We start from the raw sequence: 21,161 nt of genomic DNA, 5'->3' as shown, positions 1-21,161 counted from the left end.
GTCCGAGACCAGGACTGTACTCATCACGGAGACCAGAGGTCCCATGTTTGGGACCGCAGTGGCCACAGTGCCATCACCTGTAAGGTGAGAAAGGGCCAGGTGTGTCTGGAGAGGACCGAGGAGATGCCCCCTCCCCCCCAGGTTCTGCAACAGCAGCGGCAGGTGCTTGCTCCTGGGAGAAGTCAAAGGCACTGCCTGGCCACACGGGGGAAGACCCCCAATGAGCAGACTATGGAGGATGGGTGACAAGAAGACACCCCTCTCATCTGCCCTACACCCAGACCCAAGGGTTAACCCATTCCCTCTCCAGCCCCCTCCCCTCCCCGCCCCATCTCCCTTTAATCACATCTGATAGTGAGCAGCCCAGTGGGAACAAAGGGGCCATTTAGAGAAATGGGGCCGAGGGAATGACCCCCGCGCTCCGGGGCGGCCGCCGGGATGCCGGCACAAAGGCGGCGTTTCAGGGCTGAAATTTCAGCACCCAACTTGATTAAAGGATTCCACAAGCTCGGAGGGCGGAAGGGGTGCACGGCCACTGCTCCCCGTGTTAACCCTTCTCCAGCCCAGAGCACCCACTGCTCCCCTACCCATGGCTGCTCCTCAGCCCTGCCCTACCCTGGGGGCCCAGCCTCAGGCAGAGGCTAAGCAAGAGCCAGGTGGTGGGGCAGGAGGCCAGCCACCTGGGCAGGTCAGGACCAATGCTTCCTTCAAGCTCTGTCCCTGGTCCTTGTCCCCCTGCACAAGGGAGAGGGGAGTGGAGGAGGGGGGTGCTGTGGCTGGTCTTCCTCGGGATGTGAAAACTGGAATGTAGCGCAAGCCCCTGAGCGGGGTTACTCAGGGTAGGGAGCTCCAGCTGACCTGATGTTAGCCGTGACCCACTGCCACCCTGACACCCAGCCCAGGGAGGGCTGGAGGACAGGGACGGGCTGGGCAAGGGTGTGGCTGAGCAGGGAGGGGTGGGACAGTGGGGGCAGGGCAGGCAGGTGCCTGGGGAGGCGGGAGGAGGCCTCGTCCCAAGCTTCCTGCTCCTGAAAGGGGAGCCGAGCCCCGATAAGGCCATGGCAGGTCCTCAGGAAACAATGGGCAGCTTGATGAGACCTGCTCGGTGATACTCCTGAGAAGAAGCACCCCCACCCCCACCCCCGGCCCTGCAGCAGAGGAAACCGGGGTCTCCCAGGCAACCAGCTCCCTGGGCACAAAGGCGGGTCTGTCTGTGGGCAAGCAGCTGAGGTGTCCCCCTGTAGTAGCCTTGCTCTGGCGAAGCGGGGAGATGGGGGACCAACGAGGTCTGAGTAGGAAAGCAGCAGCCCCTGGGCTGCTGGGCTACGTGTGTGCTGGGTGGCAGCAGGCGGAGGAAGGGAAGGTCACCAAGGGCGGAGGCGGCTGGTGCAGAGCTGGCACTTTATTACAGTCAGAACCCAGCCCCGACTCAGTCAGAGATGATGAGCTCGTCCACGCCCCAGTCCTCGTAGCTGCCGTCGGGCAGGTAGCGGCGGATGATGATGGGGATCTTCCGGGCCCTGTGGGAGAAGGCACAGGAGGGGAGTGCTGGGGACCCCAGCTCTGCAGCAGACTCTGGGCAGCAGGCATCTTGGGAGGCTCCATGTGAGACAGATGGGACTCCCTTCTCAGAAAGGAGCTATAGTACAAAGGGGCGCCCTGCAGCCGAGCATGGGGGCGGGGGTGACAGGGGGACAGGAAGGCCAGGTTGTCTGGGGCAGGGGGAAGCAGAGATGTGGGTCAGCCAGCAGCAGGTGCATCCTGACAGCCAGGGAGACCCATCTCTGTACGTGTGCAGCCCCTCTGTCTGCTGCCACCTCAAATGCCCCACAGCCCAATCCCCAGGGAACCAGCAACCACCTCCCCAGCCAGGACGGTGGACACAGAGGAGACCGCCAAGCTGGCGCACTTACTTGAGCTCCTTCATGGCAATGAGCAAGGGGTCTGTCTCCCCCTCCAGCTCCACCATCACGGGGGCACACATCCTGTGGGCATAGAGGCAGGTGGTGGGAGGCTGCAGGCACCAGAAGAGGGCCCAGCGGGAGGCGGAGAATCACTTCACAAATGCGGTGTCCCAGCCTTTGCTTGGAAAGATCATTTCTAGGGAGGGAGTCACTGCCACAGGCCAGCCACAGCAAGGGCCCAAGGTGGGGATGCACACAGAGACCAACTCCCAATGTCAAGTCCACTAACTCACCGCCACGGGGTCAATTCTAGCCCCTAGGGTGGGTAGACCTGAATTACCCCTATGGGCTTCAGAGAAGGAAACTCCTCACAGGAGCAGGAAGCCTCGCCTTCTCCCAGATCAACTTAACCAGAATCCATCTCCTCTAATCTCTGCTGTGAAACTGGCTCATCCTGTCACCTGCCCGCGTGGCGCTGAAACAAGGAGCGGCAAGCAAGTGCTGTGCAGGGCGCAGTGCAGGGCGCAGCCAGGGATGGCGAAGTCTCACCTGCTCCTAACCACCGCGCTCAAACACCCCACCCATCAGAGAAGAGCGGTGTCGGAAAAGTGAGGGTCAGCTACCTTCGTGATGCCACATGACGTCCATGTCAGCTCCCCTGCCAAGGGCCTTCCCCAGCCTAGCGCAGAAGCTAAGGCAGAGCGCCCCAGACTGGAAGAGCATACACAGAGGCCTGGTGCCCAGGAGCCCAGCCCCTCCTGGCCCGTGGCAACAAGCCCCTCGCTAGTCTCACAGTCTCAGCCTCCACACCACACATGTGGCTCAGCTGCTCACAACCCTTCCCCGACTCCACAAGCCTCAGGCCAGAACCTAGCCTGCTCCCTTTACCTTTACCCTGTGTTGCTGCCACTCACCACTAGATGGCTCCCTAGGCATGCCATGCAGGTCCCCTTGGCGCCTCCCCTCACAGCTATGCCTCGCCAAGCCTGGGACAAGGTCCCGGGCTCAGCTCCGGGACACACACGGTTCCTCTTGGCTCCAGTCCCATACACACTGTCTCTATAGCTCACCACGTGGCACACTGCGGGAACCCACCACAGGGGCCTGCACCACGGGCTTCAGAAACCACGGGGGCACACTCCAGTGCTTCTGTGGCCTCTCAGGCGTACCCTGAGCGACGTGCTTACCTACCACAGTATTAAACAGCGTGCGTCCTGGCATTCCCACGCCCCAACGGCTTCCCCAAGGCAAAAACCCGTCTTTAACTTCCCCTCTATAAGGGCGCTATGACTTGGAATCCACTCACCGGCAGTAGGCTTTCCCCCTCCTTTAAAATGCCCCTCAAAGGAGCCCTGAAGCCGTGTGCTCCCCAACACACTGAGCACAGCCACCTAGCTGGCCTTGTAGCCCCCCACCCAGAGCAGGGCTGTTCCCGCAGCACCTACTGTGTGCACGCCATCTGCTGGTCCCCATATCACACTGTAAAATCCCTGGGGGCTGGGGAGCAGATCTGTAATCATCTCCAAGCACTAGGCAGTGCCTTAAGTCACTCACCAGGGCCATCCAATTACCAGCGGGCTGTGATAGCCACGGCAGCCAGCAGGGGGTGCTTAGGAACCCAGACTCAACCTGCCTGAAAAAACTAGCCGGGGAACTACTAAGCACCTGGACTTCAACAACAGGAGCTGATAGGATAAGTAGCATTCAGCTCCCACTGCCCCTGTGCCCACAGCCCCTCACTCCGGGCTCATACAGCCCTAACTACAGGGGGAATGGCAGGGTGGCAGCCACACAAACCCCCCCTCCACACACACACAAAGAAAAGCAGCACCTTTCACTGATAGGCACTTGAATATCCACCTCAAAAAACTGCTCTGCTGACTGCCCCCCCTCACCCCAGCTTGTCACACCAGGCTCGTATAATGTCGTTCCTGGCTGCCCACCACTCCTGCCTCCCTCTGGACCTTTGCTTCCATTTCCAGCACCTGGAAGTTCCTCTAACACTCCCCATCCCCCCACCCACACTGTCCCACCAAGTTCTGATTCCTGCAGGCTTCCCCAGATGCCCAGGAATTAATGGGCTTCGGCCTCGTCTATAAGGAGTCCTGATTGCGCTGTGGACTGGGCTCTGGGCTAACCGCAACGTCAGAGGTTTGAGCCCACCAGCTCCTCCCCAGGGGAAAGATGAGGCTGTCTGCTCCATCAGATGGATGGATCGTCTTGGATACTCTATCTAGTGTCTATGAGTCACAGTCGACTTGAAGCAGGGGGTTTGGGGCTTTTTTGGGGGGAGGGGGCTGTGCCTTTTATAACTGCTGGAGCAGGGAGCAGACTAAGTCTTTAATCAACTTCATATCCCCAACAGGGGCCAACAGAGTCTTGCTCAACATGCGGCGTGACTGTGAACTTGTATATAGTCACCATGCAGTCTGAATGTGACAACTAACCGTCCTGCCCACAGAGCGCTCTTCTAGGCAGTGTCCTGTATCTGCACTGTCGTTAAAGCAGCCACTCCTACGCATGGCTACTGAGCACTTGGCATGAGGCCAGGGCGACTCACTCAGCGAATTCAATTTTACTCACTGAGACGTCAGCAGCACAGCTGGCTAGGGCTGGCACACTGCATGGTGCAGGCCGAAGGGCCTGAAGTGGAAGTGCTGCTCCAATCTCACCACCCAGGGGCAGTGCCTTCCAGGTTTCCAGTTTGAGGACAGGGGTGTGGCCGGCCGGGGGGCTTGCACAAGGGGCGAGGAGAGGAGCCAACACTCACGCGATCTGGAGCGCCCGGGTGCCCAGCACTCGGGCACGCTCGTACTTGGTCATGTAGGGTGTGGTGATCCGCTTCTGGTTGGCCTGCGGTCGCTCCCCAGAAGGAAGGACCTCAAGGTTCTCCTGGCCCTCCTGCACACCGACAGAAAGAGGCAGTCACCGGGGAGCACTGGGCGAACCTGACCGCTGCTCAAACCCCCCAGCCGCTTCGCAGGAGAAAGCTGTGGCCGTTAGCTTCCGGAGAGAGAGCCGACAGCCTTGGAAGCCCTGCGGGCGGGGACGTCCTCCTCTGTCCTGCTGGGCGGCTCCCAGTCAGAATAAACTGGAAGCACAGGGACTTCTCCCCAAGGCATGCAGACCCAGTGTTTGGGATTTTTAAAAGGCATTGAAAGCGGCAAGCTCTCAGGGTGCACACATCGAGGGGCTGAGTGAGGAAGCTAATGAACACAGCCAGCACGCCCACAGGTGCCTAGTAGAGGCCAGGACCTCCACACTGCCAGGTGGGTAGGGACTGGGACCTTCCGAGCAGCCATCTATGGTACAACTCTTAGTCTCTCCTCATCCGGAGCAAGACACGTGGAAATAAGGGATCCAGGGGTCTAATGGACCACAGGAACACCAGCCTGCACAACCCGGAGACCAGAAGGAGTTGGTGCCCGGCTACCATTCCCAACCGCTCTGGAAGGAGTCCTGTCAGAAAGTCCCAGACAGAGTAGGAGGGACATGTAGAACCAGACTAAAACTCCTAAAAGACTAGCCTAACTGGTCGGCTAGAGACTAGGGGGAACCCGGGGACTAGGACCCTTAGTCACTCCTCAGGTCTGGAAGCAAACTCACCCCCGGGGCTCAGTGTTCAGCCAGTTAGGTCCACAAGGAGCCCGATAAAACTAAGGCGGTATGCACACCTTAGCACACCCCACTGCCTGAGAGCAAAGGGCAGTGCTGAGCCAAGGACGCAGTTCAGAATGGCTATGAAGGGAGGAGGGAGGGCAACGGGGACCCCTGGCGGAAGTGGGAGAAGAGCTGTTACAGTGAAGGGACTGTGGAGAACGAACACAAGGAAACAGTATGTCTGAACGCTGACTAAAACACATGACCTGCTTTGTAAACCTCCGTCGGAATCACAGTGAGAGTTTAAGAACAAAACGCGAAGGGAAAAGTCTATGATCTTTAAATGCCATTCTGCCACAAACTTTTGGGAAGCCCTCTGCTGTCAGTTCTGAATGCTTGGGATAGAGCAGTGAATATGAACATAAAAATTCTTCCCGCTGTAGCACTTACATAAAAACAAGATAAGCACTAAATAAAATACAGAGTATAAAAACAGAGGACCCCCTCAGAAATAGTAATGAGAGCAACGATTCCAGGAAGACAGGGGAAGGGAAGAGGGAAGAAGAGGAAATGGATAGCAATGACTGCAGAATAGCCCCTCTCAGGGGAAGACTACCAGGATAGTAGGTGAAGGGATACAATGGGCGGTATACGATATGTATAAATGATAATCATATATTAAGGGTTCGTGGGCATGGCATGGGGAGGAGGGAGGGAAAGAGCTGATATCAAAGGGCTAAAGAAGATACTGTTTAGAAACTGTTGATGGCAATAACTGTACATGTCTGCATGAGAGAACGGATGTATGGCTTGCTACAATATATGTCAGAGCCCCCAATAAAATAACTTATTAAATAAAAACTCTTAACAACAACAAACAAAGGAGGCAGAAGGGAGCGCCGGGGTGGGCAGGAGGGAGGAGGGGAGAATGCAGCAATGTCAGGTTGGATGGTCGCGGAAGGCCTCACAGAGTGGTAGCTGGACAAAGAGCTGGGGCGTGTCTGCTGAAGGAGGACTGCGGTGGTGTCTTACCCAAAAGTCAAGGACCAGCTGGGCAGACCTCAGGGCCTGTCCCCCGCCACCAGCATGCAGCCCCACCTAACTAGGGCTGCTTGTGGCCTGGGTCCCGAGCACAGAGAGGCGGCTAAAGTCTCCTGGCCTGTGAGGCCTGCGGCTTGAGCTCAGGTTCAGCTGGTACTGACCTCCTCGGCATTCTCCAAGTCATCGAGCCCTTCGTCCTCCTCCACGTCATCAAAGTCGTCCCCATCAAAACTGTGCAAGAGGAGGGAGAAGGCCAGTCAGAGCATCGCTCACCACGCAGTGCGAGGCACCGATCAGCAGCTTCTTAGCGAAGGGATGGCACTTCAGTACAACCCCTTTCCTCCAGCCTCCCCCGTCAGCCCTGATGGTGCTACTACCCCTTTCTCTCCCCCAGTCCTGGGTCCATGTGCCCTCAGGAGAAATACTCAAGAGCTGTCCATCCTCCAGCTCCTCTCTTCCCATCCCACTGTAACCTCCTTCCAGTAAGACCTTCCCTGCTCCCCACCCAGCTCTACCAGCACCAATCTTTTCAAGTCAGAACTGAGTTCCACGTGCTAAATCCAATAGCCACACACACACCCCCCTTAACCTGATCTGCCAGATGGCCCACAAGACCACACCCTCAGAAACACCTCACTCTCTCAGCGCCCCCCACCTCCACACCCTCCCTGCGCCTTCCTAAGCTCCATTACTGCTTTCTCCTCTTCCTGGGAGCAGTCGGTCGGTGGTCGCCTCCCCATCGCTCCTGACACTTCCTCTCTGGGTCATCTCAACCTGGTTCTTAGCTTTAAATGACACACTTAGGCTTTGCATTATATACATCTTTATCTTCAGAATAGTCCTCTTTTCTCACCCCACATATCCGATCCATGATGAAAATCCCTTGGCTTAAAAAATAACATTTCTGGAGGGAGGATGGGGTGGAAAGGGGGAACCAATTACAAAGATCTACATATAACCTCCTGTCTAGGGGATGGACAACATTAAAGTGGGTGAAGGGAGACATCGGACAGTGCAAGATATGACAAAATAATAATAAATTATCAAGTGTCCATGAGAGAGGGGGAGCGGGGAAGGAGGGGAAAAATGAAGAGCTGATGCCAGGGGCTTAAGTAGAGAGCAAATGTTTTGAGAATGACGAGGGCAATGAATGTACAAATGTGCTTTACACAATTGATGTAGGTATGGATTGTGATAAGAGTTGTATGAGCCTCTAATAAAATGAAGAAAAAAAAAGATTTCAAAAATTTCTTGGCTTTACCATCAAAATGTATCCAGAATTCCACCACTCCTCACCATGTGTACCATTACTCCAGTGTAGGCTTCTACTTCTCGATGACCAGGACTTCCCAGCTCACCTCACTGCCTGTATCTTTGTTTCTCCACAGTCTAACTATCAACACAGTAGCCAGTGGGACCCCTGTTGTTAGGTGCCATGAGTCTGCTCCGACCCACAGCGACCCTATGCACAACAGAAGGAAACACTGCGGCGGCCCTGCGCCGTCCTCCCCATTGCTCCCACGCCGAGCCCGCTGATGCAGCCACCGAGACACTCCATCTTATCACGGGCCTGCCTCTTTTTCAGTGCCCCTCCACTTTACCAAACATGGCGTCCTTCTCCTTGAACAAGTCTTTTCTGACAATATGTCCAAAGTAGGTAAGACAAATTCTCACCATCCTTGCCCCTAAGGAGCACTCTTCCAAGACAGGTTTGGCCTTTTAGCAGTCCCTGAACTGCTATTTTAAATGCATCGAGTCTTCTATGGTCTTCTTTATTCAATGTCCAACTCTCACATTGCATATGATCCAATGGGGAATACCATGGCTTGAGTCAGTGCACCTTCGTCCTCAGACCTCAATACTCTAAAGAAGTCTTGCGGGGCAGATTTACCTAATGCAATACGTCTTTTGAGGCAGACATTCATGGACTACAGCCCTGACGCACACCTTTCCTGATTTTAAGCCATGCAGTATTCCTTTGTTCTGTTCACACAACTGTCTCTTGATTCACGCTCCGACGGAGCACACTGAATACCCATTCTCCTCAAGGTTATCCAGAGGGGCCCTGAGGAACCAAAAACCATATCACTCTTCTGCTCACAACTCTTAGATGGTACCTGGTGTCCCTCAGAGTTAAAGCCCAAGTCCTGACAGTGACCTACTGGCTTCCATTCACTGGGCATCCTCTCACTCCCTGGACATCCCCTACGGGAGTCACACTGTTGGCCTCCTGACTGCTCTGCAAACACACCAGGCATGTGCTCTCAAGCCTTTGCTCTCACTGTCCCCTCTGTCCAACGGCTCACACCTTCACCTCCTCCAACTTGAGTCAAGGAGCATCATCTCCATGAAACCCTCTCTCAGACACCTTGCTATTTAGGACTGCATCCTGCAGGCCTGCCTCATTCTCTATTCTTACCAGCATGGGCAGGAATAATTGTGAGGATGGGGCAGGCCCGTGCAGTGTTTCTTTGTGATGCACAGGGTGGCTATGGGTGGGAACTGACTCACCACCTACGACACAATTTAGTTTTATGCCCCAATCCAGTCAACGGTGTGGACCCAGCACAGCACAGAGACATCCATTTAACTGCTAAGTGCATTCAGTCAAATGTAACACAACATGTGGAGAGTAAGCCCATGGCCTTGCCTCTCACATCTGCCCTGTGAGTCGCCATTCTTGACCTCGGGGTCATTCCCCCACACCCCCCAGAACACAAGAACCACCTGCTCTTTCTTGCAAGTTCTCTTCAGGGTTGGAAGGACCACTCACCCAGCTGAACAGAGAGAAACACCCCCCCCAGCTCCCTCACCCCCACTTCATACTCATAAGCCCCACCAATCTGATCCCCGAAAATCCCTGCCATTCCGCTGTCCCAGGGTCACCCTCTAAGTTCCGGTCTCTGCCCTTCCTTAGTTCCCAAGCTTTGCAACAACATTCTCAAGGGTCTTTCCCCCCAGTCCAACCCTCTGAATCCACTCATCACAAAGTAAAACCGAAATGGAGTTGGAGTCTTTAGGGACAAACAAGTTATGCCAGACAGACAGATGGACGTAGCATCTTCAAGGCAGCTCTTAATGCTATGGTTTTGCTTCTTAAAGCAACTCCATCCTGCTCCCCTTTCCACCCAACACATAAAAAAAACAAAGTCTTTTCTGAGCTTCCCTCCATCATCTGGCCTCAACTCCCTCGCTGACACCACCCCCTCCCTCACTCCAGGCTGGCAAAGCGGTTTGCTTTCGGTTCCTGCGGATGCGACCCTTTACTCCACTTGCATAACGCGGCCAGCCCTTCTAGGCCCTCAAAACCCACCCAAAATCACTGCCATCGAGCGATGCGACCCATGGTGGCCCTATAGGGCAGGAGAGAACTGCCCCCGCGGGTTTCCGAGAGCTGTAACTCTATCCAGGGACAAAGCCTCGTCTTTCTCCCGCGGAGCAGCTGGTGGTTTCGAACTGCCGACGTCATGGATCGCAGCCCAACAGGGAACCACGACACTACCACCCCACCAGGTCTCACCACCTGAGAAATCTGACCGGAGCTCCCCGCCTCTGGATTATTCCCTGCTGGGTGGCGCGGTGGGTTAAGCGTCGGCCAGAAGGTCGGTGTTTTAAGCCTGTCAGACGCTCCGAGGGGGAACCACGAGGCTGTCTGCTCCCGTAAAAGACCGCCCTCCCCAGAAACCCCCTAAGGCAGTTCTACTCGGTCCTCCGAGGTCGCTGTGCGTCGGAATCGACTCGGCGGCAGCGGGCTTTGGTTTCACGCTTCCACTACCGCCTCCTCCGACCCCCACGTTATAGGGCCTGTCGCCCGACCCAGTGGCAATCCCCAGGACACCTTCTCACAGAAAACGGACCCTCGGGTCTGGACCTCCCGGTGCGCAGCCCCGGTTTGAGCTCCAGGTTCCAGGCCCTCCGGCTCCCAGCCCCCTCGGACCTGGCCCCCGGACGCCTGGATCCTCAGCCTCCGCCGACCCGGGCTTCCGCCTCCCCTGGACGCCACCGCAGAAGCCACTCGCTTTGCACTCACTTGTCCTCGTTGTCGGACATCACGCCCGCGCAGCGGGGCCCCGGCTCCGCACCCCCGAAGTGCGCGGACTCTCCCAAACCGCGCGCCTCCGGCTCGCGCGGCGCCACGCGGATACTGCGCCTGCGCCGTGACCCAGCGGAAAACCACTTCCGGGGGAACGGACCGGAAATGCGAGTGTGCGCGTGCGCCGAGTTCGTGTTCCCATGGTAACCGGAGCAGCCGCCCGGCTGCCCGCTTTAGTCCCAGAGATCGGGACTGTTTCTCGGGCGTCAGCGCGTGGGGCTGCTATAAAGTCGTGGTTTCAGCCTCCGCAGAGCGGGGAACGGGCACCCGGGGGGTCTTATCTTTGGGATGAGGCTTCTGCTGCGCCACGTGACCCCGTGGGGACTGTCGTGACCCCAGCGATGTTAACGCCCCGGTTCTCCTGACCGGACGAGACTTCCCTCCCGCAGATACCGAGTGTGTACCGTCAGCCTGGGCGTCAGCGTCGGGAGCTCGGGCACTGCCACACACTGTCTCCTGCGGCCCCGAGCCCCGACCCTCGCTCACCGGTGGGATTAGGCCTGAGGGGCCAAAGATTGGGGCTGGGAGACGGGCTGTTTTATTGTTTCTTTCCCTCCGCAGGGCCCTCCCATGGCTTCCCAGAAGAGGTTGGGGGCCGTGACCCAAAAAACGGAGTTCGGGCGCGACCCCCCGCAGACCACTTACACCGCAGAGACCTGCGAGCTGCTGCGAGGTCAGTGTACGCAAGGACACGGTGGTAGCGGTTGCCCTCTGCAGGCCAGTGCCTGTGCTTTAGCAGGGGTGTCCGTGTTAGCTGCGTCCATCCGTTCCCACGCATGGCGACTCTAAGCACAACAGAGGAAACACTGCCAGGTCCTGTGCCGTCCTCACAGTGACCCCATTGTCTGAGGCTCACCGAGGGCCTTCCTCCTTTTCCATGGTCGATGTCCTTCTCCATGGCTAGTCTCTCCTGGCGAGTCCAAAGTCCGCGAGATGCGGTCTCGCCATCCTTGCCTCTACGGGGCGCTCTGGCCGTCCTTGCCCCGAGATGTTTGCTCTTCCAGACAGCCCACAGTACTTTCCATCGTCTTCGCCAGCGCGTCCTGCAGATGCATTGATTGTTCTTCATCCTTCCCTAGCCGATGTCCAATTTTCACATGCACATGAGGCATTTGAGAGTACCCAGGCATGGGTCAGGCGCACCTCATCCCCGAGTAACATCCGTGGGCTTAGCAATAGGGTTGTCCCTTTCACAGGTGTCTGTCCAACAGTGTGCTGTGCTGAAAGTCAAGGAGCTAGGAGTAACTAGAGTCCCTAATTCCTGGGTGTCCTTTAAATCACCCTTCCAACTCCCCCAGGGAACACCGCTGCCGCCACCAATGCAGAGCCACTGTGACTGCCCCCAAGGTACCGAACAGCTCCCTCTTCATCAGGCTCACTGCATTCTCACCACTCTCTCCCTCGAGATGCCGGGCTCCGTGGGGGCTGTGCCTGTGTGGGCTGGCCACAGCAGCCCCAGCTCGTGCTTCATGAATGCTTGCTCATTCGTTCCCTCAAAAAGTGTTTCTTTTTTATGTTTTAAAGCATCTACTATGTGCTTTCGGAAACCCTGGGTGGCAACAACAGTCAAGTACTTGACTAATAGAGAGGTTGGCAGTTCAAACCCACCTGGAGGTGCCTGAGAAGAAAGAGCTGATCTTTCTTCTTCTTTTTTTTGGTTGCTTTTGACCTTTCTTTCTTTCTGTTATTTTAAAGAGAACATTGGTTAAGACTTAAACAGGACAAGGACCAACAGAGCCGTATCATCCCGATGAGGGAGACCACGAGCCCAAGGTCACAATGGGGACACAGGTTTTAAAAAGCCATGGAAAGCCAGTGAAGAATGCCCACCAAAGCATGGTTGGCATCAGATCAAAGTTACCAGTGGGACTCCCGAAGTGAGATTGGTGGCCATGATTGGGACAGGTGTATGGCCTTAGAAGAGCTTACAATATTGGTCCAGGGCCTTCTGACCAAGGCAGTGAGGGATTGACTCATGACTCTGAGACCCCCCCCCTTTCTTGGTGATCCGCTCTCAAAAGGCCCCAGATCTGAAACACCCCTGCAGCATAGCTCTGGTCCTCCAATATGGGGTCACTCTGTATCAGGAGCAACTTGATGGCAACAGGCTTGTTTTTTGGTTACAATGTGCTTTGGATACTGTTCTAGGTGCTGGGATACAGCAGCTAACAAAATGGGAGGGGGGCAGGTAGTCACAGGGCTTACTGTCATGGCTGTTAAGAGGACAGCAACAAGGGCCCAAACAAGTTAGACACTGAGAATGTAATGGTGGTATGGCTTCCTCCTGGAGGGGTCCCCCCTGGGGTGTTTGAATGCAGAGTGGTGGGGAAACCATTTCCATTTAAATGAGGTGGAATAATGGTGCCTGCTTGCAGCCCACTGGGCCTCACATAGGGGCTTCTCTTACAGAGATGATGAAGGAATCCAAACTGACCAGCTTCCAGCAGCGTCACATCCTGGACACCATGAAAAGTAAGAGGTGGGCACCACAGGGCTTTTCCTGGCCCAAGGGCTTCTGGGCCACACTGTAGATGCTCCTCAAAATGAAGGAGTGAGAGACCTTTTAAAAAGATACAGGGACCCTCACTCTAAGAAACACACTTTATGGTATCTGTGGTCTGTGCTGCCAGGGGACTGACCCGATGAGGCCTTTGCCAGTTTGGGCACGATGACGATGCTCTAGCCGAGCTGCTCACGAAGTCACAGCCCATGAAGACTTTCTGCCCAGCTGAGTGGTGTCAGCACGCACCAAGCACAAGCACGTGGCTGTCAGGTTGATTCAGACTCACAGTGACCCCATGAGGCAGGCAGAACAGCCCTCGCTGCCTGCTGTTAGGTACCGTTGCGCGGGTCCTAACCTATAAGGACCTGATGTGCAACACACGAGAAACACTGCCCGGGCCCGCGGCGCCGCCCTCCCATCGTCAAGCTTGAGCCCAGGGTTGGCATCCCTCTCCGGGAGTTTCTCTCTCTCTTTGGCCGACCTTCTACCTTGCCAAGCAGGTTATCCGTTTCCAGGGAGTAGACGCCCCTGATGACATGTCAGAATGCACGAGATGATGTCTCGCCATCCTCGCTTCTCAGGAGCGTCCACTGTACATGCTCCGAGGCAGATGAGTGCTGTTGCTCTGAGTCCATGATGCTTTTTGAGATCCACCACCTGCTCTGGAATTCAGTGCTTCAACTCTCCTTCCGTCTTCTTTATTCCGTTTCCAACTCTCATCCCCATATGCCGTGAACAGAAAAGGGCACAGCTTGGGTTAGGTGCACATCAAAGGCATCCTTGCTCTTCGACCCCCAGAGTAGCCGATGGGTTTGAGTCGCTGACCTTACAACCAGCAGCGGGATGCTGACCCATAGTGGTAACAGTGCCTGCCCTGTACTAGCTTGGGCAGGGAGTCTGTCAGGCCAGGTCAGGGGTCAGATCTCCTTGTCACCGGTGATGAAGGCAACACGGGCACCTAGTGCCTGGTGCCATCGCATATGTGAACCCTGTGACTCAGTGTCGGAGTGGAAATCTCTCTGAATCCCCCAGTTGCAGCAGTCTCTGGGACGGTGGTCTAAGGACTCAAATACCCATGTTGTTATGATATTAGCAAGTGACTTTGAAAGAGACGACGATTCCTTCTCTACTAGCTCCCTAACGCTGACTATGGAAAACACCTAAGATGGGACCTTATAGGAGAGTGTAATAAATGTTTACTGAATAAATAAATGAAACAATCAACCAAAAAAATAGGGTGTCATCCATTTCAGCTCACTAATGCCTAGAGTATTATACTGATCTTTATACATTCATTTTTTATAACTTCCAATTTCCCTAGATTCATACTGCCTGCGTCCCATGCTTCAATTATTACTGGATATCTGCAGCTGTTCTCGTGGCGAGTCCTACCCAGTAGCAAACTAAGGTCCCAGGAGCTCTGTCTTGGCCGCACCATTGCTGGGGGTCATGCTGTGTGTCCTTGTGGTGCCAAGTCAATGGCTCCTGAACAACATCCACATGATTAAACTTGACTCTCTCCGGCTTATTCTGAGGGCCTTTCCAACCTGAGGGGCTCATTTCCAGAACCATATCAGACAGTATTCCCCTGCTATCCCTAAGGTTGTCAGTGGCCAGTCCCTCAGAAGGAGACTGCCTGCTCTTTGTTCCTAGTCTATTCTTAGTCTGGAAGCTCCGCTGAAACCTGCTAGCATTTGAAGTCCTGGTTACCTGGGTCCCAGCCTCACAGTAACACACAAACTGACAGGCGAGTGGGGAGATGGAGGTCTGGATGCTCGCCTGTCCTTGTGCTAGAGCCAGGCTGTTCTGCCTACCATGGTGGTGTGGTGGAGCCTGATATCAAAGCGTACGAGCCCCCTACATTGTTCTTCAATAATGCTCTGCCTCTTTCCCGCCCACATCGACTGGGTTATCAGTTTCCCAGCTCATCAAACGCCGTTGGTAGGGTTTGGGTCAGGAGCGGCATGACCGCCGTGCTGACGTGTTCACATTGAGTCCTCCTACCTGTGAACACGTATGTGTTCAGTTTATGGAGGTCTTCCTCATTTCTGGTAGGAGCGGTTTGCCTGTAGTTTTCCTCGTGTAGATCTTTTACATCCTGATGAGATTCACGCCTACGTATTTTGTCTCAGGGCGGCTACTGTAAATGGAAATTGTTTCTCCAATTTCCCTTTCAAAGTTTTCTTTGTTGGTGTAGGAGTCACATGGATTTTGTGTGTTGAACTTGAATCCTAGTACTTTGCTTAAACCTATTTGTTTGCGTCGCTTTCTTGTGGAATCTGGATTTTCTCCATGTAGGATCCTAGCATGTGCAAATGGTGAGTTTCCGTTCTTCCTCCCCAATTTGCATGTCCTTATCTCATGTTCTTGTCTTGTTGCTCTAACTGGGACTTCCAGTGCAGTGCTGAGTGAGCGTCGAGCAAGAGCGTCACTGTCGTCTGCCAGGTCAGGATGGGAGTGCTTTGTCCCTCTCCACCTGTGCCCTGACACCGCCCGCTGTTGAGACAGGTTTCTTCTCTTCCTATTGTAGTGAGGATTTTATCGGGAAGGGGTGTTCTAGCCACTCCCATTGAGTCTGTTCTGGCTCGTCACGACCCTATAGGACACAGAACTGTTGCACTGGCTTTCCGAGTCTGTCAGTCCTAACGAGCCTGCCTCGTCTTTCTCCTGCTGGGTTCAAGCTGCGGCTCCGAGTGTACCGCCAGCCTGCTGGGCTCTGGAACAGCCCGCCTTCAGGAGGCATCAACATTGCCCTCCACACCTGCTTCCCTTGTTTTCCTGGGTCTTTCTTGTCAGAGGGATTTTGGGAGGTTTCGGACTATGGTCTCTCTTCTCAGTTCGCAGCCCAGTGCTCAACGGCGACACCAGCAGGGCTCCTGTACACACACACACACACACACACACACACACGTGGCATCCACACTGAGCCCTGTGACCATCTTTCCCCAGCCCAGGAGAGGGCAGTCCTGGCACACAGCGAGCACTGGAGAGCTGTAAGGCGCTTCAGAAAGCTCACGGGCTGGTCCATTTTCCTACTTTTTGGAAGCTCCCTTGTATCTGCGGTGGAGCCCGGTGGCACGGTGGTTCCACATCGGGGCAGCCAGCAGCTGGAAACCCCCAGGGTAAGGATAGGCTTCCCAGGGGCTCGTGACCGCTGACACCCCCACAGGGAGACCCGGTCCTAGTGGGCTGCTGCTGCTGCTCAGTGGAATCAACTTGATGGCAGTGAGTTCCGCTGTGTCTGCTAAACGGATGGTGGAAAGGCAGGCAGAAGCAGTGCCAGGACGGCCTGGGGGAGGCGTAGCAGGGGCTTCAGCCTGGGCCGAGCAGGGGGAGGGACAGGCATGTGTTAACACCCAAATGGTGCTCACCCATCCCACCGGTGCAGCACACTGGTGTCAGGAACCCAGCCTGAAATGAGAACACCGGTGTGACAGTTGGGTGAGTACAGATGTTTATTGCAGCATTATTTATAGTAAAAAACAAAACAAAAACAGAACCCAGGACACCACCTGAATTTCCACAACTAGGAGTCTAGTTGAATAAATAATGATGGAGTCTAAGGACTAATAGCCAGCTATAAAAAATAAGTTATATATAAATGGGCCAATCTGGAAAGATATCCATGATAAATTAAGTCTCTCATTAAGTCTCAATAGAAAGTCTACTATTGACTAGAACCGTCTGATCCAGTGTTTGTAAAAAGGCCGAGAGTCACACACCGAGCTCTCTGGGCGTGTCTGTCTGTGTGAGCACTGGAAAGCACTTGTCCGGACCTCCACCCCTGCCCCTCAGAGAGCCTCCTCGGTGCTGTGCGGCCCGAGGCTGGCGTCGTGAGGTGGACAGTGAAAAGCTGAAGAGCCAAGCGGGTCTCGCACCAGACACTGCCCCCCACCGACCCCCAGGAGGAAGCACACTGCCCCTGCAGTGCAGCCCGACGTCCAGCCACAGGGTGTCCCCACCCAAGCAGCCGGCCACCCCCATCATCTACCTGCCTCCCATCCTGGCTGTCCGGCCCCACCTCCGGCCTGCCAACGTGTGCCAAGCCAACGGGGCCTATGCCCGGGAGCAGTTCAAGCCTCAGGCCATCAGTGAGTGAGGGGTGGCACTGACCTCCCACCTCCCTCCTGGGATCTCTGGGGTCAGCTCCAGGCCATAGCTTATAGGGGTTCAGGGTCAGGCAAGACCCGTTGGGTGGTCTCGAGCCCCTTCCCCTTTCCCAGACCCACCCGCTCAGTTGCCTGGTCTCACAGCCCCTCGTCCAGGGCTCCTCTGCACACCCACCCATCACAGAGCCAGCCCACCCTTATCCCCGTCGGCCCCTACGCAAGCCCCCTCCTCCAGCCAGCTATCACCAAAGCCCCAACTGCTTTTAGTCTGCTCTACACCCAAGCCAAGAGGGGGCCTGGCCCCATAAGCCAGGGCAGAAGCCCCACCCAGGCATCCTTGGGCCAGCCTGCCTAGTGGGCCCACAGATGAGGCGTGGGCCACTTCGCCTGTCCCGAAGCCACCTCTGGGCCCTGCAGGAGATGGGGAGAAGGAGAAACGAAGGCTGCAAAGCATCCTTGCCACGGGAAAGGAGCCAGAGGAGCGCAGAAGGCAGGCCCCTGCCAGGCGCCAGGTGGAGCCAGCCTCCGAGGTGGACAGGTTTGAGGAGCGTAAGCCACTGTGGGCCTGGGGTCTGACGGCGGGGAGTCCCTGAGGGCCACAGAGACCCCCCTCCCTGGAGCACTGATGGGCCTTGGTCTCTGTCCAGTGGTGAAGGAGATTGAGGAGCGGAAGGAGTTCCTGGCCACCATGGAGGCCCTGGGGCAGGGCAGGCAGTACCGGGGAATCATCCTGGCGGAGATCTCCCAGGTAGACACGAGGCCACCAGGACCCTAGGCAGGGGAGCACCCCCAGGCAGCCGCCCTCTCTGCCTGTAGTGGCTGCTGCAGTCCCTCTCCCGGCGCCTGGCTTTGCAGAAACGACGGGAAATGGAAAGCATTGACCACCAGAGGAGCGAGGAGCTCGGGAAGGCCCTGGCCAGCACCTGATCTGTCTCCAGGGACAGCAGCAGGGCCGTTCGACCTCACCAAAGTCCACCCCCAAAACTGGTCTTCAGCCATGTCAGATGGCAGCAGACCACTGCCCCCGCCTCAGGACCCTGGGCACGGCCAGCAGCCCAGAAGCTGGCAGACGCCTCATACCCGGCCCGGGGACGCTGGGTCAGCTACAGGAGCTGTGTGCACCTGAGCCTCCCAGAGTGTAAGCCAGGCCAGTGTCTCCCCGCCCGGGACGCACGTGTGCTGGCTGAGGACAAACGCAGAACGTGGATTTCTGACGGTCTCGGGCAAACGCTGAGCCGCAGGGACAAAGCAGCCAATAAAACCTGTTGAGCGGCCGTCCTGCCTCCCGGGGTTTGTTCTCGGAGGGGCAAAGCGCGTGTGTTCAGGGACGAGAGTTCTCAAACACAGAGGCTCCTAGCTACCTGTTGCACCCATCAGCCAGGAGCCTGGAGATTCCCCTGAGAACTCAGGCGCACCAAGCTTCCTGACCACGGGCCTTCTGGGGACCCACATTCCACCTCCTGGCTTTCTCTCAGCCCACTGCCCACAGGAAGCCGAATTCTGTCACCTGCTTAGCCAGCCAGCACTGCGAGAGACCCAGGCACCCCACCCAACCTGCCCAGTCCACCCTGAGCCCTACCTGCAGCCACAAACAAGTACGTGGGGAGGGCCAGGTCAGGGAGTGTCTCTGGAACCTGAGGATAGGGACTGAGCTGGCCCACCCTTGGCGACAGCGCATCAGCCTACCCTTGGTATCACGTCAACAGCAAACTGCACCCACACATGGCTGGTTCCTGGCTTCTTTCAAAGCACAGGAAGCTCTGGCCACACTGCCCCCCACCCCCCAGTGGTTACTGTTGGCATAAGAACAGCTGCCCCCCATAGCTGGGGCCTACACACCCCTGTTCACCTCTGTCCCTTCTCCCTCAGTCTGGTGTGGGGCAGCCACCCATCAGGTTACACCCACCGGCTCCCATCTGTGAGCCACCTGAGCCAGGAAGGCCTCTGAGTCAGGAGCCCGGCTCAGGTCACTAGGCACGTTTAGAAGGACACCACTAGGGTGGACAGACCTCCCTGCAAAGAACGGGGTCCTGCCCAGCTGGACCTAGACCTTCCTGAGCAACCAGAGAAGCCAAGCCTCAGGAGGGTCCCGGGCAGGGCACCAGGCGACCTGGCCACAGGAAAGCCGGCAGAGGGTGGGGAGGGGACTGGGGCTGGTGACGACACCTGTTTATTGTGGGTGAGGGAAGCCCTCCAGGTGCCCCAAGATAGCTTATGACAACAGCGCTGCTGCCAAGTCTGTCCCCAGCTGTCGGGTCAGCCCCTGGCGGCGGGGGGAGGACAGGTCCAGATGGCAGGGCAGGGACCACTACCCGGACCTTGGGAGGTGGAGGCAAGCCCGGAATTAGGGGCCAGGCTATCAGGGGTTAAAAAGCCAGGACTGGCACCCTGCCTCCCGAGGCCTGTGGCCTGGTGGCCCCCGGGTCCTGGCACAGCAGTTTCATGAGGTCGAGACAGGTCTCCTGGGGCTGAGGAGAAAAGGCAAGCCCTGGCTGCCAGACGCGTTGGCGGGTGAGGACCCAGCATGGAAACCTCAACACCAGCTCAGCTTCACAAGCAGAGTCCAGGGAGTAGAGACGGAGGAGGCTCGGGCTGGGTACCCACTGTCCTGCTCTGGGAGAGACGACGGGAACCTGGCACCTAGGCGAGCAGGGCAGGACCTACAGGAGGCAGACCCTGGGGCGGAGGAGGAAGAGGAGGCCCGTCCCTCTCAACAGGGACTGGGCAGGACACGGGCCGTGACTGGTGCTGCCCCTCCCTAGAGCCAGCCTGCTCTTGGGGTCAGTCACAGCAGCCAGAGTCCTCAGGACCACGGTGGGCAGCCTCGGGGGCTCAGAGGGAGCACCCTGAGGAGGCAGAGGCATCACCTGCGGCTCCTTCCCTGCGAGTCTTCTTTTCCGTCACGTGCGCCCAGCAGTAGAGCCCGCCCGGTCTGTGCCTGGAGGGCGGGGGTCCCCAGGGGACTTGCTCCTGGTCTCCCGCTTGTTCCCCAGCAGCTTCAGCACCTTCATGTTCTTGAACTTGCCCTTCCTCTTGCCCTCGGGCTCAGCCTCCTTCTGGAGCTCTGCAGGAGAGACAGGAGCCTGCACAGGGCCCAGAGGGCCACCCACCCAGCCCAGCACTCAGGGACAGCCTTTGGGGACGCAGACGCAGGGCTCTGTGGTGACGGAGACCCGGCCACAGCAACACCTCTGACTTTATGAACAAATACTCCAGGTCCCCTGGAACAGGGACACCCACCCATGCCCAAGTTGGTGTCACCATCAACCCTGTTTGGCAGGTCAGGGGCAGGAAGGGGCTGCTGAGACCCCCTTGTTCCTAAGTGGCTGTGCTGTCTGCCTCTAGTAGTCAAACTCAGGGCCCCGGAGGCCCGTTCTTCCGGCCCCCGGGCAGCCCAAGAACAGCAGCAGAGCTCACCCTGGAGCAGCAGCGCCCCCGCCCCCCACCACAGCCCTGTCGGGGGGTCTAGGCACCCCAGCCCCCTCTCAGAACCCAGAAGTCAACAGAGCACAAGCTCGGGCCCTAGAGCCCCTCTGGCCTCTCAACCTGCGCCCTCCAGCCTGGCTGAGCACACAGCAGTCCCAGGGGTACCAGGCCCCCATCCTACCCCATGCAGCCCCATCTCCAGGAGGGGCCTAGTATTTCCCTTCTCCTCCTCCCTCCCTTTTATTTTCCCCTAAGAAATTGTTATTTGTTTTTTTTTAATGTTATTTGTTGTTAACACACATAGCCAAACGTACACCAAGGCAGCTACCTCTTCACGCAGGGACAGCGTCCTTCCTGTCCAGTCTTCCAAGTGGCCTGAAGATGGCACCGGGGGTCACAGACCTGCCCGAGTTTCCCAGACTGAAAAGCTTCGCCTTTCTCCCAAGGAGAAGTGGGTTCAAACTGCCGGCCCATCGGTTAGCTGC

General features: G+C 56.8%; 3 protein-coding genes across 3 annotated transcripts in view; 1 reads left to right on the top strand and 2 right to left on the bottom strand.

The window, feature by feature from the left end:
• Positions 1–1,382: 1,382 nt before the first annotated feature.
• POLR2F (RNA polymerase II, I and III subunit F) lies at positions 1,383–10,726 on the bottom strand. The gene is made up of 5 exons (XM_075553550.1): positions 10,576–10,726; positions 6,707–6,776; positions 4,675–4,805; positions 1,914–1,985; positions 1,383–1,520 (listed from the first exon to the last, which is right to left on the bottom strand). The coding sequence occupies exons 1-5, from the start codon at positions 10,593–10,595 to the stop codon at positions 1,430–1,432; spliced, it is 384 nt and encodes a 127-aa protein (XP_075409665.1). The 5' UTR covers positions 10,596–10,726; the 3' UTR covers positions 1,383–1,429.
• Positions 10,727–10,766: 40 nt separating this feature from the next.
• On the top strand, positions 10,767–18,518 carry C6H22orf23 (chromosome 6 C22orf23 homolog). Its single transcript, XM_075553551.1, has 7 exons — positions 10,767–11,034; positions 11,200–11,311; positions 13,048–13,110; positions 17,047–17,232; positions 17,668–17,799; positions 17,898–17,998; positions 18,106–18,518. Exons 2-7 carry the CDS (start codon positions 11,209–11,211, stop codon positions 18,175–18,177), a joined length of 657 nt encoding a protein of 218 aa, XP_075409666.1. The 5' UTR covers positions 10,767–11,034; positions 11,200–11,208; the 3' UTR covers positions 18,178–18,518.
• The window catches only part of MICALL1 (MICAL like 1), a 28,063-nt gene continuing 23,474 nt past the window's right edge, over positions 16,573–21,161 (bottom strand). The window contains exon 16 of the mRNA XM_075553549.1: positions 16,573–20,314. Coding sequence (XP_075409664.1) covers positions 20,151–20,314 — 164 coding nt within the window. The 3' untranslated portion in view covers positions 16,573–20,150. The remainder of the gene's footprint in view (positions 20,315–21,161) is intronic.

Source organism: Tenrec ecaudatus, chromosome 6 (assembly GCF_050624435.1).
Source record: "Tenrec ecaudatus isolate mTenEca1 chromosome 6, mTenEca1.hap1, whole genome shotgun sequence".
NCBI classification, from domain to species: Eukaryota; Metazoa; Chordata; class Mammalia; order Afrosoricida; family Tenrecidae; genus Tenrec; species Tenrec ecaudatus.
This window is presented reverse-complemented; position numbering and strand designations above follow the sequence as displayed.